Source organism: Passer montanus, unplaced genomic scaffold (genome assembly GCF_014805655.1).
Source record: "Passer montanus isolate IOZ18808 unplaced genomic scaffold, ASM1480565v1 scaffold76, whole genome shotgun sequence".
NCBI classification, from domain to species: Eukaryota; Metazoa; Chordata; class Aves; order Passeriformes; family Passeridae; genus Passer; species Passer montanus.
The window spans coordinates 2,369,507-2,385,817 of NW_024372813.1; the positions used below are offsets into that span (position 1 = coordinate 2,369,507).

Genomic DNA, 16,311 nt, shown 5'->3' on the forward strand with positions numbered 1-16,311 from the left:
CAGCACAGCCCAGCTCTGCTCCAGGCACCCCAACATTGGCACTTCCCAGCTCCAAGTGTCACCTTGATGAAAATCTACAGGCACACGCCGGGGAGTTTCTGTTCTAGGCTGGCTCTTGGGGCTGCTCTGGAAGAACAACAACAGAAAGCAGCACTCCTCCTTCCCTGGGCCTGGCTCACTTCCAGATTTTACTTTTTCCCCCTGGTTTCACACCAAGAGGCACCTTATTATTATAAACAAATCGTTTATCCAAAAGGAGATGGGAGATAACAGCACATCCTTGGCACATGGAATAACTTCCCTGGCTTGCACAAAAGCTCAGGGAAAGCTGCAGCAGAGTGTGGGGGGAGGAATCAGATCAAACAGCTCAGATCAAACAGAACAAACCTCCAGATCAAAGCTAGAACAGCCTCACACGTCACTGTCCCACGGCAGTGACCGAGAGCAGGAGGAGGAGGAGGAGGAGGAGGAGGAGGAGGAGGAGGAAGGTCCTCAGAGGTGCTGGAAACGTGTGGGAGCTGCCACAGGAGTTGTGCCAAATCCCACCTGGGTCTGTGGGAGGAAACACCAGCTCTTCCCAGCACCGAGGCCTCAGCATGGACCCCAGGTGAGGTTTGCCCCGGTGGGATTGTCCCAGCAGGATTTGTCCCAGCAGGATCTGTCCCAGCAGGATCTGTCCCAGCTCCCAGAGGACTGGAGAGGGTCCCAGCACAGCTCCAGAGGGAGCAGCTTCCAAAGCCCCTCTGTGGTGGGTGGGGTATTCCCAAGGTGGGAAAAAAAAAAACCAAACCCAAACAAATCAGAGCAGAGCCAAACTTCTGAAAAGGAACTGAAGGAGAAATCCCACAGGGAGCAGAGGGGAGCAGGGAAAGGGTGGTGGAAAATCAGTGCCCACCTTTGGGAGATGCCAGGTAGTGCCCAGGAATGCTCCTGTGCTTGCCCAAAGGGTGAGGAACAGGAGAGAGCCCTCCTCGGCCAGGAGCCAGGCTCGGGGCCCCTGGGAGAGGTTGGGGCATCCCTGGCACCCTCCTGCCCTTGTGCATCCCTGCTGCAGCCCGGCCTGGCCCCAGGACAGCCCCCAGGGGCTTTGGGGACATCTGAGGGCAGCAGGGCTGACACCAAGGGTCACTGGAGGGCAGCAGGGCTGACTCCCCCAGCACTGGCCCCACGGTACCTGAGCAGGACAGGGAAGGTGGCCCAGGGCACGCAGGGCACAGCAGAGAGGATGAGGCTGGGAATTAACTCATCCATGAGTCTGGAGCCCAGGGAGGGCTGGAGAGCCAGGCTGGCCTGAGATGTGCTCGGGTCCCTGGGTGTGCTCCCAGGTGAGGCTGCTCAGGGCTCTCCGTGCCCCAGGGGCTGCTGGCTCCAAAGGCATCCTGTGGGGAAGGAGGGAGAGATGCCATGACCAAGGAAAGGATGAGATGATGCAAGATGGGGCTCACGGAGAGCCTGGCCACTGTTGGGGTCACTGTGGCTCTCCCCAGCCCTCACAGGGGCCCAAGCCCTTTCCCCAGGCTGACCCTGCAGGAAAGTCTCTTTGTAGGAATTCTTTCCTCTAGTCCTGTTTTTCAGACTCAGCCTCAATCACTTTTTAATCAGATTTGTCTCTTTTGCCTTTGGCATTCCTTAATTTCAAAGTGCTCCCCATAAATCACTGCCAGGGCTTCCAGGGAGGCTCCAGGTCCCACCCAGACCATCCTGACCTTCACACAGTGACCTGTCCAGCCCTGGAGAGCCCAGGGAGATTTCCATCACTGCTTCCTGCTCTGGAACCAGTGCTTAAACCCCCAAATCCCTCTCCAGCTGTCCTGGAGCCCTTCAGGCCTGGCAGGGCTCTGAGCTCTCCCTGGAGCTTCTCCTGTCCAGGTGAGCACCCCCAGCTCTCCCAGCCCGGCTCCAGGGGGTTCCGTGGCCTTTTCCAGCAGTTCCTTGAGGAACACAGCCCCTCATTTACTTGTGGGGTTTTTTTGGCAAGTTTCTGCATGGAACCATCCCTCATTACCCACGGGCAGTGCCCGGACACCAAATCCCGGCTGGGATTTTCCAGCCCCTCGGAGCTCCCTCCCGTCGGTGCGAGCCCGCCCTGCCTCGGGCACTCCGTGTCCCAGCCCGCCCTCCTTTGGAAAACAGGATTTTCTCTTTTGCAGGGAGGAAACACCCGGGAAGGCGGTGCCGGCAGGGGCAGCTCCTGCCCCGCTTCCACTGCGGGCTGTGCCGGGCACCAGGAGCCCAAAGTTCCCTGCCTGACCCTGGGCTGTGGCTGTTTGCACACTCCCAGTTCCACACTGGGGGCTGGCAGCAGGGGAGGGGGCTCGGCGGGGCTGTGGTGCCCACCCCGGGGCTTTGGGGTGGGATGACATTCCCCATCCCCATGGGACCTGCCACCGGCTCTGCATCAGAACCAACCTGGCTCCAGAGGGGATAAAACCACAATAACCGTGAACCACGCCCAAGAGCACAAAGCAGCTGTGCTGGGGGCAGGGTCAGCAGTGTCCCTGTCTGGGGCTGTCGGGGGCTGTGACACAGCGCAGGTTGCAGCTCTCCCCCAAAGGCAGTGACCCAAAGTGCCCACCCCTGTTGTAGAGCACAAGCAGTCTCAGATAACAACTCTTTATTATCAAACATAGCTGGCTTTTTATACACTAATTGTTTATACTACTTCTACCTTAACTGTTAGCCACAATAAATGAACATAACACCATTAATAAAATAAAAAAGTAACTTCAGCTAACTTTCTAAAAATACTTCACCCAGCTGCAAAGTTCTCTTATCTTTCTTTAATTCCCCACTTCTCTTAGTCTCCTTAATTACAACCTTAGAGAACACTCCTTATCAGCTGCTTCTTCCTTCTCAGCCTCTTCTGTCTCCTTAGCTAACAAGCCCACTGTTACCCCTTGCACACATCCCTGGGGCACAGGAGCTGGGCATGCTGCCGTGCTGGCTGTGCCTGCTGCTCCCAGGCCCTGTGGAGTCACAAAGATTTGGCACCCAGGGTCCCCTCATGGTGTGGGACCCCACAAACCCCCACAGCTCCCAGCACCTGCAGTCCCCTCACACCCAGGTGCCAATTCAGGTGGCACCAAACCCCTCCAGGGTCACAGAATGACTGATTTGGGTTGGGAGGACCTCAAAGCCCATCCAGTGCCACCCCTGCCATGGCAGGGACACCTCCCACTGTCCCAGGCTGCTCCCAGTGTCCAGCCTGGCCTTGGGCACTGCCAGGGAGCCAGGGGCAGCCCCAGCTGCTCTGGGCACCTGTGCCAGGGCTGCCCACCCTGCCAGGGAACAATTCCTAATTCCCAGTATCCCATCCAGCCCTGCCCTCTGGCAGCTCCTGTCCTCTCAGCGTGTCCCCAGGGTGTCACAACCCTCACCCTGGGTTGTGATTTGGAGCTGTTGATGCTGAAGGCTCAGGGCACTGAGGGGATGTGGAGCTCTGGCTCATCTCTGTGTTTTCCCCTGTCATGTCCCCAAAAAGTGCTCCAGGGGCCCCGGCTGCCCCAGGGGAATTTTGGGGAGACCCAGCTCAGCACTGGACATAGTAACAGAACAAAGTGGAACAGTTTTAAACTAAAAGAGGAGAGATTTAGACGGGCTCTTGGGCAGGAATTGTTCCCTGGCAGGGTGGGCAGGCCCTGGCACAGGTTTCCCAGAGCAGCTGTGGCTGCCCCTGGATCCTGGCAGTGCCCAAGGCCAGGCTGGATGGGGCTGGGAGCACCTGGGACAGGGGAAGGTGTCCCTGCCCTTGGATGGGCTTTAATAAAGCTTTAATAAAGCTTTCTCATCCCAGCCCTTCTGAGATTCTGGATTCCACGAGCTGCAATATGGGAGCTCTCCCTTAGAGGTCAGCCCAGCACCAAAGCTGGCCCCGGATTCCGCAGATGGATGGATGATCCCCGGGAGATCCCCGGAGAGCTGGGGTTTGGTCACCAGGCCCTCAGGGTGGGCAGGGGACGGTCCCAGCCCCGGCAGCCCCTCCCCTCGGTGTTCCCCAAGGATATTCCCAAAAGCTGAGCTCGCCCGGGTCCTCTCCTGCTCCTTTCCATGCATGGAGCAGAGGAGCTCTGAGCTCTGTGCCTGCCCCACCCGGGGATCCCCTGCCCGGGGAAAGCCTGGCCAGCTCCAGGTTTTGGGGAGCAGGATGACCTGGCCCTGCTGCTACTGCTGCTGTGAAATTTTCCATGCCCACAACAGCCAGGACGACCCCTCAGAGCTTTTCCTTAAGGCTCAATTCCTCCTTCCCTCCTCCCTTCTGGCAGACAGGTAAGACTCAGCAAAGAGACATCGTCCCAAAAAACAAAACAAAAAACCCCAAACCCCCTTCACTGACAGCTCCTGCATCAGAAAGAAAATTACTCTTCTTTCTTTGTTGTTTGTCTTTTTCTCTCCCAAATCCCTCCAGCATTAAACAGATTTCAGCATTGTTCTAAAAATAGAGGGATTAGAAATAATCCTCCAGCATGGAGCCACTGTGGGGATGTGGCACCCGGGGCTGGTGCCTGCCCTGGGCTTGGACCTTGGGGCTGAGCTGGGGGACACAGGAACCCCAAAAAACGGGGAGGGGGGGACATTGCTGTGTCCCCAGGACAGTGTCCCAGACTGTCCTGAGCCAGTGGGAGCCACCAGCTGGGAACTGACACCATAAATATGGGATGGGATGGGATGGGATGGGATGGGATGGGATGGGATGGGATGGGATGGGATGGACAAGCTCCACTCGATCCATGGGAATAGGGAAGGAACCAAACCAGTTGCCCCAGGGGTGGCAGGTGACACAAAGGTCCCCGGGCCATGGCAGCCTGAGGACCCTGGCAGTGCCACAAACCCCTCGTGTTCCCTCACAGAGCAGAGCTGTTGTGTCGGCGCTTTTCAAATCACTTTGGAGAAAAAAAGGGGAGAAAAAAAGCAACACTTCAAAGTGTGAGATACATTCCTGCGATGACAAGTGACTTCCAGCCAGGTTTTGTCTGCAGGAATTAGTTTGCAGCAAACGAGTCAATTTGTGTTTACAAGGAGGCAATTAGAGCTGGGGTTTGAAGCGTTCCCTGCGGGACGGGCCATCCCAAGAGCTGATCCCGCTGTCCTCATCATTATCAACGCCCCACTGCCACGTGCAGCAGTGGGGAGGTGCTGGGGGAAGGAGAAAACACTCCAGGGTGACAAATAAGGTGAAATCCATCTCCTGTATTCCCTGCATCCATCCCTGCCAGAGCTGGGGTGCAGCCAAGGGGATATTCCTGTGGCACCACGGAAAACAGGGCATTACCCACGGCCTGGCATGAGCCAGCATCCCCGGGTAAGCCCGGCCCTGGCAGGGAATCCCGGCTGTGCCATCCCCTCGGGACAAAGCGCCCGTGCAGCTCTTGCGGGCTCAGCCCCCAGCGTGGATGTGGAAAGGGAACCTCGGGGCCGTGGGGAGTGTTCTTCCAGCCAGGAGGCGTTTGGGATGCCTGGAATAACAGCCCGGCAGGCTGCAGGGAGGCTGGATGGGATCACAGCTCCGGAGGGGGAGTTTGAAGCCTGAATTCTGAGCTCATGACCCAGGCACACCACGCTCACCCCTTCCCACAGCTTTTTTGGCTCCTCTGGCAGAGTTTTCCAGCCTTGGCAGTGCTGACCCAGCCCCAGGTGTCATTTTCCCAGCTGATTGCCCCCAGACTCTTCCCCCAAATGAAGAAATCGGCGGAGCTGCTCCCCCAGCTCCTGCCTGGGCAGCTCTCTCCTCCCTCAGCCCAGCCAGGGCTGTTCGGAGCCCCATCCCACGGGATCATTTGTCCCTCGCTGTCCCCACGCTGCGGAGGTGACAGCAGAGCTCCCCTGGGAGGGCTCTTGGGGACACAGCAGGGATGGAGCTGCCACCCCCCAGCCCCGGTCGGGTAAAAGCCACCAGAGCTGTGACAAACACGAGTGTCACAGTCCAAGCTGCTCCTGGGCCACGCCAACCTCGTTTAACCCCAAAGGAGAAGCCACACCCTCTGCACCAGAGCTTTGGGAGCTGCTGGAGGCTTTTCCAGGGCCATGAGGGGGGTTATTCACAGCTGAAATGCAGCAGAAAACAATATAGTGAAATAAACATTAAAATATACTTAAAAGCATATATATTTAAATATTAAAAATATATATATAAATAAAAATATATAGTTATATATAATTTTATATTTTTATATAAATATTTATTATGTATAAATATTAAAATATTTTAAACGTACATATATAAATATATGTAATTATAAATACATATATTGATTATATATTAGAAATAGTATTATTTATAAATATAAATAAGATATTGATTCTCATATGTATACTGATTATATTCTATATAATGTTGATTATATTTTATATATTATAAATTACATACTGGTTATATATTCATCAATAAATACTAAAATCTATTAAGCAGCAGCTCTGCTGGAGGGGAGAGCTGGGCGGGGGCAGCCCTGAGCCCTCTGTGGGGTCACAGGGGGAGGCTGGCCCTGGGGTGTGGGAAGCTCCTTGGGTGCCCCAGGAGTGTCTGCAGGCCCTCAAGGGAGGTTTTCCTGCAGCTGCTCAGCCACAGCTGGTGCAGGAGCAGAACCATGGCAGGGCCTGATTCCAAAATGAACCAGGCTGGGAAGGGGAAAATCCCCCACGGTGCAGCACCGGGGATGGAGAGGGAGCAGAGAGGGAGCCCTGATGGAAAATCGGGATTTCCAGAGGCTTTGGGAAAGTGGAAGGTTTGGGAGGGAGGGCAGCAGGAGAGGCTGGCAAGGCTCAGGGCACAGCTCTGCCCTCCTCCAGCCTGGGGATGGCCGGGATCACCAGGGGGCAGAGGGAAAGGACACAGCCTCACCCAGGCTCATCAGGCTCATCAGGCTCTCCAGATAATTACAGCTTCTCACAAATTCCATCTCTGCCCGGGGAGAGCAGGAGGGGAGGGCAGGAATCCTCTCCTGGGTCTTCCAATGCGTTTGGAAATGCTGAGAAGCACCTGAGGAACATATTGAGCAGGATCCAAGGTAAAACCATCCCTGCCAGCCCTTCCCTGGCATCCCAGGCATGTCCCAGCCAGGGAATCTCTGCTCCCTGTCCAGGAGCCCAGAGAAGAGGGAAAATCTGCCTTGGAGCCTTAAAGGATGGATAATTTCCAGGGTTCATGTCATGAGGGTTCGAGGAGCCTTATCCTGTTCCAAAGGGTCTCTGTTGCCCTCTCCCGTGGAAAATTCCACCTCACTGGCAAATAACCAACAAAGAGGAAGGGAAAGAAAAACACTAAATCAAGGATAAAATAAGCACCAAAACACCAAAGCACCAGTGCAATCCAATGTTCTCTAAAAATCTGCACTTTATTCATTAGAATTCAGTGAAAGGAACATTCATTTTAAAACACAATCAATACATTAAAAACTTGAAAGGACTAGTAGCAATGAGAGCAGGAAGGAAACAAAAAACCCCAAATTCAGCCAGGTTGGTCACCTGGGAGGAGCTGCCAGCCTGGCAGCAGGGCGGGGCAGCCAATACAAGGGCTAATTCATTATTTCCTTACAGCTGAGAGGCTTTTTGGGATTTGAATTCCTCACTTCACCCAAATGGAGCTTTGGGGTGACTCAGTGTGGGTGAGATGAGCAGGAGGCCCCAGCTGGAGAGGAGGAAGCCCAGAATTCCAGGGCAGAGGGAATGTGGAAGGTGGGTCTGAGTGCCCCAGGAATGTTCAGTGAAAAACCTTCCCGTCCATCCCTGTGGGGAATGGGGCAAACCCAACCCAGAGAAACTCTGAAAAGCACCATCAGGTGACAAGTTATTAATTAGAAGACAAAAAAAACCAAAAAAATCTCTGCAGAGCCAAATCAGTGACAATTGCCACCTCTGCTGGGGAAAAAGGGGAGGAAAATCTGCTTTGGGCTGGATTTTAGCATTCCAGAAGCTCTCCTCTCCTCTGATCCTGAAGTTCAAGGCAGTGTCACTCCAGGGAGATGTTTTAGTGATGCAGAGCACAGGGCTGAGCTCCCTGGAGAAGGGAATGAGGAGAAGGTGGGGAGCCCTGGTAATCCCAGGATTATTTCAGGAGCAATCCTCAGGCACCAGGGTGAAATTCCAGCTCCCATCCCAGCCAGGGAGCACCAAGGGGACAGGAAACCTGTCCAAGAGCATTTCCATGCACCAGCCAACAGCATCTCCTGCACAGGACTGAAGAAAAGCCCCAGTCTGAGATAAAATAACATCAGCAGACAGCAGGAAAAGCCTCAGCTGAAAGCTGTGGGCTTTTTACAACACTTGGAGGGAGAAATCACCAAAATCCACACATTCAGATTAAAAACAACGCTGAAAAGCAGACAGCTGAGTGTGACAGAGGAGGGTTAAGGACGTCTCAAGTGTGTGCAAAGTGTGTTTGTGAGGGGCTGGGGGGTGGGAAGAGCCCCCAGCACATTCCCAGGGAGCAGGGTGGGATGTGGGCAGCAGCAGGAATGCCTTTTATCCATGGCAAAAGCAAACCACACCACTTGGAAAGACAAGACACGAGTAAAAGAACAGTCTGTAAAACTTCCCCATGATTATAAAATGCAAAACTATACAAAAATAGAGAAAATCGACCATTTCCTTATGTGTATAAAAACAAATAAACGAAAGAAAACCCCCAAGTCCCCAGAATGCAACACAGCTGACCCCAGTGGCAGTGGTTCCATCACAGCTGCACAGCCCCAGCCCCTCCCTCCCCTGCAAGGAACAGGTGAATTCCTCACGTTTTTCCTAAATATTCTGAACATTCTGCTGTTCCTGACTTTTCTGACTGGTTTCTGGTTGGGAAGCCCTTTTGCACAAGAAGCCCCAGTGACCAGCCCCAGATGTGAGCTCCTCAGGTAAGGCAGTGTTGGACTGACCCAGCTCCAGCCCAGCTTTGTTCCCATGGATCACAAGTGGGGTTTTTTTGGGAAGAGTGGCTCAGCAGGCAGTGAAATCCAATCCCTACTGCAGTGATCATTTACAGGCTGAATTACTGCACTAGAAATTCCAATTTCTTTTGGTTAATGGGGCAGAATCTGCCAATAATCCAGCAAATTAGTGACTAAACTGCATTAGGAAAACTCATTTGAATTCCAGAGATATTTGCCTCATTGAATTCCCATCGAATTAAGAGGAGAAACCTTTGGTATAAAGTCAGATTAGCAAGCCTTGGCTGTATTGCTCCCACTGAACGTCCCCACCTCGTACCTGCAGCCAGCCCCAGGATCCCAGGGACACCTGGAACATTCATTTAGCACCAAGACATTCCCAGCTTTGGCTGAACAAAGCTCCAGAGCCTGGAACCCCTGAGATGCCTTTGGTGAGACGCTGAAAGGAAAGGGAACAGGGACTGAACCCAGCCAGGGGCACGAGGGGGTGGCAATGTCCCTGCAGGGTCCCCAGCAGGGTGTGCCCGTGGTTTGTGTGCTGGGAGTGGGGTGAGATGGGCACAGAGCTGCCCTGGCCCTGCTCCAGGGAGGGATACCCCACGTTCATTAGCAGCTGTGCTAACAAGGGGAGACAACCCCCAGCCAGGGCACCTTCCCCTGGCTCACATTGTCCCTTCTGGGAGTGGCAGTGGCACCAAGAGCCAGGGGGGTCCCAGGAAATCCTCTCTGGTGTCCCAGAGGGATGAGGAGAAAGAACCATGGCACAGCAGGTTCCTGTGAACTCCCTGCAGCAGGGCTGGCAGGAAAATATGGAAAAATTCAAGTTTGAGCCCATGGATGCACAGATGGATCTGCTCTGCCTCGGCAGGAAAATCACATCACACACAGGGGCTGAACCAAGGCTGCCCTGCCTCTCCCTGCTCCTCCCCAGCCAGCCAAGGACAGGGCAGGAGGAACCTTTTCTCAAAAGGAATATGAAGATCTCATTTTGCTTGGGGGGAAAAACCCATCAAACCCAAAGCAGCTCCTTGTGCCCGGAGATCCAGGGATGCAGGGAGCAGCTGATGGAGCCACATCCTTGTGGAGCAGGAGAGCAGCAGGAGGGTGACCCAGCAGGGCAGGGCTCACAGGAAAACCCAGTCTGGCCCAAGCAGAGCCATCCCTCACTCCACAAATGTGGTAGAACTCCAAAATTCCACATCGGGATTTTTTTTTTTATGCTACAAACTCTGCTGCAAAGAAAAACAGAGAAAGGGCAATGAGGTGGGGGAAAACAAAAATCACTGGTAATGGAATTAACTCAGAACACACAGCTAGGACAGGGAAGCAGCTTTGTGTCATGGGATGGGGGTTTGGACCAGAGCAGAGAGGGTTTGGGATCACAGAGGGGACCAGGAGCCTGGAACAGATGTCACAGGAGCTCACAGGACAAAGTCTGTGCCCTCAGCCTGTGTCCCTCCTCCATGTTCCTTCAAAGAGACATAAAATCCCCAACTTCCAGCAGCTTCCAGGCTTTCTGTTCCCTCCAGACAGGAGGAGTGAAGCCCAATGTAGCTGCGGTCCATCCCAAATTCCAAGGATCACAAAACCTTCCTCCTGTGGGCTTATGCAAAGAAAACAACCTTAAAATAATAAAATTAAATTAAAAAGCCACAAAGCTTCCTTTTGAGAAAGTAACATCATCTGCCACTTCACAGCTACAGGCATGATGCAAATTTAGCTTATTTCAAAGGCCTCATCCCTGTCCCCACGGCCCTGGAGAGGCCAGGAGCCCAGGACAAAGCACGGGAAAGGTTTCCACCAGGAATTCTGCACCGTGAACAGACCACAACAAAGAAGGGACCAACACTTTGTTCTTCAAAGGGACACCATGGACAGCACATCTCTCTGAGCAAACTGAAACTAGACCTGGAGAACATTATCAGCACGCACACAAAAGCTCCTGCTTTCCTTTGGGGCAAGGACAAATCAAATAAATAAAAACGTTGCTGCTAAGTTCCCCTTTCCAGCTGCCTTGCCCCATCCTTGCTCTGGAACAAGCAGCACCCTTCCTCCCAGCTCCCCACACCGAGCCCGGGCTGGAAGACATTCAAAGCGAGTCTGAACCAAAACCTTTCACCCAGAAGAGGAAAACAGCCCCATTTCCCTCAAAACTCTGCCCAAGGCCTGTTCCCCCAGCCCCAGTCCTGCACAAACCCCAACCTGCCACACCAGCAACGGGTCCATCCCCAGCTTCTGCCAGGGGCTGCTGCTGCACCTGGTGTTGGAGAGGGCTGGAAAACCAGAAAGTGCCTCAGTGGTGATGAAGGAATCCTGGAGGCAGCTCCAAGCTGCCTCCAGAGCATCCACAGGGCAAGGCCACGGATGGCTGCAGGAGAGGAGCATCAGCCCAGCTCAAACTCAAGTCCTCCCCAGACTGCTCCTGGCTTTCTTCCTCCCTTTGCTCCCCTTTCAGCCCTGCCCAGAGCAGCCTCAGCACGGTGACATTCCTGCAGCCTTTTGGCTTGGTGACAGTGACATTCTTGCAGATAGCTTCGCCTCGGTGACACGGTGACATTCCTGCAGCCCCCCAGCCGGGTGACACGGTGACGTTCCTGCAGCCCCCCAGCCGGGTGACACGGTGACATTCCTGCAGCTACTCAGCGTCAGTGACACTGCACCCGGTGCCACGGCAGGCGCCGTGCCCCGGGGTGGCCCTGCCCTTGAGGGGCTCGGTGCAGCGCTCCGGGCTCTCGCTGTCCCCGCTGCCATTCCCGGGATGCTGTGGCACACCCTGGGCGATGCCCACAGGTTTGCCCCTGGCGCGGTGCTCCGGGGAGCAGGCGAAGCCAAAGCTCGGGGGCAGCTCTGCTTCTCCCAGGGGTACCAGGCGGGACAGCTTGGGGACGTCCCCGTGGTAGCGGAAGGAGGCGGCCGGCTCCCGGGCGCGCCTGGCCTCGGGCTGCAGGGGGAGGTTGGAGGGCCGGAGCGCGTGCCTGCTCAGCTCTGGCTCCTGGGGCCGCCGCTCCGGAGCCTCCCCGGTGCCGCGGGAGACGGGCAGGAAAGGGGTCACGGTGTCTGGCAGCTCCGATGGCTCCCAGACGCTCTCGACAGCGCCCGCCGGGGCAAAGTCCCAGAGCTCCATCCCGCCGGGAGCCGCGTCGGGGCCGTGCTGGAGGTGCCGCAGGCCCGGCCAGCTCAAGCCACCCTCGGGAGCCACCAGCTCACCCTCCTCCTTGCTCCTGCTCCTCCTGGCTCCAGCAGAGTCCTTCCTGCCAGCTTCGTGCCTGGCCCAGAGCCGGCAGGGCTGGGGGCCGCTCCGGGCCCGCTGCGGCTCGGCCAGCTCGAACTCCAGGCTCTCCGTGTCCAGCGAGCGGCTCCTCCGGTCCACGGAGAGCGGCGCGGGCATGGAGGGGCTCAGCCCGTGCAGGCGCAGGTGGCGGGGCAGGCTGGCCACCCCCCAGTTGCAGCTCTGGAAGGAGCCCGGGGAGAAGCCAAGGGACATTCTCTCGTCACATTCAGCTAAGGACTCTTTCTGTCCGTAGCCATCTTCAAAGGCCTCGGCGATGTCCTCGCCCGCGGTCAGCTCCGCGTGCTGCTCACACTCCCCTTCCCCGTCCTGCTCCACGTCCACCACGTCAAAGGTGACCATGGTGGGGAGGGCGGGGAGGTTCTGGGTGAAGGACGAGCTGGAGGCCGAGCTCCCCAGGCTCTCAGAGAGGCTGGAGAAGAGGGTCCCGCTGCTGGCGAACTCCACCAGAGCCTGCGAGAAGCTCACGGCATGCTCGGGCTCGCTGCCCACCTGGGGCTCGCCGGGGCTGGGCTCTGCTCCGCCGCCGTGCTCCTGCTCCGGCAGCCGGAACCCAGGGAACATCCCTGCCTTGGCTGGGGCCGCGCTGCCGTGGAGGGAGTCCCCAAACATCCCACAGTCCAGGTCTGCATCGAACCCCGGGTTGTTCTTTGTGAGCTGAATAAGGCAACTTCCGGGGGCTTTTTGGCTGTTGTAACAGTTTTCCAGACACAGAGTCCCTGGAAAATCCCTCCACTCTGGATTTTCAGCCCTAGCCACTGCAACCCCACCATTGACAGCCCGGCCTGGGGTGTGCGAGGCCACCTGCTCACCCCCAAGGCCGCTCTGACTCTTGCCAATGGAGCTGGCTGCTCTGGTTTTACATTCATTGCACTGCTTTTCCCGGGGACACTTCTCCTTGCTGGAGACATCCAGGCGTTTCAGGAGCGGCTCCCTCTGCAGCTCCCAGTACAGCAGCTCTTTCTGAATGGCTGCAATCCCCTCTTCTTCAGTTTCCATCAGCCCTCTTTTCTGATCCATCATCTGCTGGATCAGGCTCTTCTCCGCAGGGAGGCAGAAGTCCATGAAGTAGCTGAAGATGCCCTGGCGTGGGACTTTGCCCTCGAACAGGGATTCCTCCCCGTGAGAGGGGCTCATCAGGGCGTCAAACTCGTAAAGTGCATCGCCGCTGTAGCTATCCCGGGGCAGCCGGTCCTTCTTGAGCTCCTCTCCAGTCTCATCCTCCGGCCCTGGCGTGGTAGAATCATAATACCCTTCGTCACTGTTTGGGGCAGACTCCTGCTGGTCACTCTGGGGCGTCAGGAGGTCAACACCATCCATGGCATCCCCCATGTAGGGGTGGGCGTCGGCCTCGTGAGAGGCGTGCGTCTCCAGGCTGCTGCTGGACACCTGGGCCCCGTAGCTCCTGTCCCCCGGCACGCCGCTGTCCCACACCTGCTGCAGGTACTCCTCAGCCTCCTCAGGGATGGCCATCTCCTCGCCGCCGCCCTGGTAGGTGACGAGGCAGGAGCTGCGCTTGGCGGCGTCGCGGCTGCGCTCCACCGAGATGCTGCTCTCGGCGATGTCGGGCTCGGCGATGTCGTCCCCACAGCCCGTCAGCGAGTCGAAGCTCTTCAGGGAGGTGACGTCCCCCAGCATGAGGCTCAGCAGCTCCCCGGAGTGCAGGCAGGGAGGCTCACCGTCCATGAAGTCAGGGTGGAAGGCCAGCAGCAAACTCTCACGGTCAAACTCAGCGCAGGCAGCAGCCTCAGCCTCTGATTTTGTATCTGGAACGTCCCCGTTCCCCGGCACGGCCACCGTGTCGCCCTCGGAGGTGCCTCCATCAGCTGCGGAGCCCGTGGGCTCGGTGGCCTCCCCACAGCTGGAGTCAACCCCTGAGTCCCCTGGGCCGGCTGTGGCCTCAGGGACTGGCCCTGCTCCCCTGCCCTCCACGGCCCCTTGGCTCTCCACTGCCACTCCAGGAGCATTCCCAGCCTCCTCCGTGTCCCCACTCCACTCGGGGAGCTCTGCCTTCTCACTCTCGGCAGCCTTGCTCTTCCGGTGGCGCCGGATGCTGTTGAAAAACCCTTTCAGCCCTTTCTTGGGTCTGGGGACGGAGGATTTCTCCCCGTTGGGCTTTTTGTCACAGCCCTCGATGCTCCCGGGGGGAGAGCCATCCTGCTGGCCCAAATCCCCCCTGGCGCCGGTGTCCACGGCCAGCTGGGCGCTGCGGGAGCCGGGCAGGGGGCCGGGCTGCCCATCCCTGCCGCCCTCCGCGGGGCTGTCCGGCCGTGCGGCACCGCCCCTGTCACAGGCGGCGCTGCTCAGCCCGTCGTGGGTCTTGCACTTGCTGAGCCCCTTCTTGCCGCGGCCGCCGAAGAAGCTGGGCAGGGTGCAGATGCTCCGCTTGCCCCCGAACAGCTTGAAGGCCGTTTTCCTCAGCTTGCCGGGGGGCGGCTGCTGCGGCTCGGCGGCCACCACGGAGCCGTTGGCGCTGTCGGGAGGGGCGTCCCCGCCCTCCTGCCGCCGCTGGTCCCCTCCGTCCCGCTCCTCCGGGCTGCCCGTTTCCATGGCAGCGGGCGGCCCTGGATCTAGCTGGAAGCGGCTTTGGGAGCGCGGCGCGCGGGGCGCAGGGATGGACACATCACCGCCGACCTGGGCACAGGGAGAGGGCACAGTGAGGACACGGCAGCGGAAGGGGCAGAGCTGAAGGCACCGGGGGCTCAGGGCTCCATCACCAGCTGGAGCAGCCTCCAAGCTCTCCCTCCATTCCAAAATCCAGCGACCAAAATGTCGCTTAAATGTACCAGCTCACCAGAGCAGGAAAACCACACATCTCCCTTGGCTAGAATCCCTAGGACAGGCAGGTCTGACCCCGGCACCTCCTCGATCCCAGCCCTGCAGCTTCCCAGATTTCTCGTCTCCAGGGTGGTCAGGTTTGGCCACCTTGAAGTGAGAGCCAGCACCTCCCAAACCCCCTCCCAGCTCTGCCAGGCCTCATGCCAGGCTCCAGAGAGCATCCTGAGGGAGGCCAAACCAGGACACAGTCCTCCCTACACACGTGTCCTGGAAAAAAACACTTTGGTTACTGCCCTGGCTTTTTTTAATAGAAGATTTCAGTTGTTTTTAAAATAATCTGTGCAGCCAGAGAGAATCGCCTTAAAAACACCCACTGTGAACCCCCTGATCAGATTATCCCAGAAGCAGAGAGGTAGGTCTGAGATTTGACCCTGGACTGCTGTCAGGAACAGCAGAAATAAAACAATAATAATCATGTTTCTTTTGCAGAGGTGAGGGTGGAGAAATTAAATGCAATAAAATCCTAATGTGCTCCCAAGCTGCAATGCCCCAGGCTGAGCTCTGACTGACAGGAAGCCAAGGAAACCTTCCCGAGGTGTTTACCCAGAGATCCCAAACTGAAAATACATCCAAAGGATGCTCTCTGCTCCTGCAGCCCCACAGCAAATTCCTGCAATTCCAGGTTTATTTTTATTCCTCAGGTCTGCCTTGCTTTGCCTCTGTACTGATCTGGCATCGCTGCCCTCAGCACGGCTGGAACTGGATGGGCTTTAAGGTCCCTCCCAAGCCATTCCATGATTCTGGAATTCTGGGATTGCTGGTAACCCTCACGTTCACCTGTCCCACTGGAGGCAGCGGCTGGGGCGTAGCCGGCTGGCACAGCCGCCTCCCCAGCAGCAAACTGGGCTTTTCCAGCTCTGCCAGAGCCCACCGCGAGTCCCGGGAGCCGCCAAAGCCTCTGGAGAGACTGGGATAGAGGGGCCTGGGAGAAACGCCGGGACGCGTGCGGGGCTGCTGGAAAATGGGGTGAAATGAGCCCAAACCTGCACCGGGACAGGGCTGGAAAACCGCCGGGGAAGGGCACGAGACACAGCCAGCACTGCAAAAATTCCTTTTGGGAATCATTCCTCTCCAGCTCCACGTCAGCACCGCGGCACCGCTGCGGAGGGGAGGCTGGAGCAGGGCAAAAAATCAAATAAATAAAAATGAAAGGAAGGGAAATAAAGGGCACCGAGGGCAAAGAGCCGCGACCAACAGAACATGAAAAATAAGGTTTAAAAGCCAACAAAAAGCAGCACCGTAACAATGAAACGCAGCGTTTCGCCCGCAGAGGGGACCCTCGGGGACCCTCGGGGACCCCCGGCCCGCCCA

General features: G+C 56.9%; 1 protein-coding gene across 3 annotated transcripts; it reads right to left on the bottom strand.

The window, feature by feature from the left end:
* Positions 1-7,302: 7,302 nt before the first annotated feature.
* Positions 7,303-16,311, bottom strand: AMER1 (APC membrane recruitment protein 1). Of its 3 annotated transcripts, none has more exons than XM_039731222.1 (2): positions 15,984-16,311; positions 7,303-14,796 (listed from the first exon to the last, which is right to left on the bottom strand). In XM_039731222.1, the coding sequence occupies exon 2, from the start codon at positions 14,710-14,712 to the stop codon at positions 11,509-11,511; it is 3,204 nt and encodes a 1,067-aa protein (XP_039587156.1). In that variant the 5' UTR covers positions 14,713-14,796; positions 15,984-16,311; the 3' UTR covers positions 7,303-11,508. The 3 variants fall into 3 exon arrangements, with proteins under 3 accessions (XP_039587156.1, XP_039587154.1, XP_039587155.1); XM_039731220.1 differs by lacking the exon at positions 15,984-16,311 and having other exon boundaries at positions 7,303-11,467; positions 11,503-15,956; XM_039731221.1 differs by lacking the exon at positions 15,984-16,311 and having other exon boundaries at positions 7,303-11,450; positions 11,486-15,956.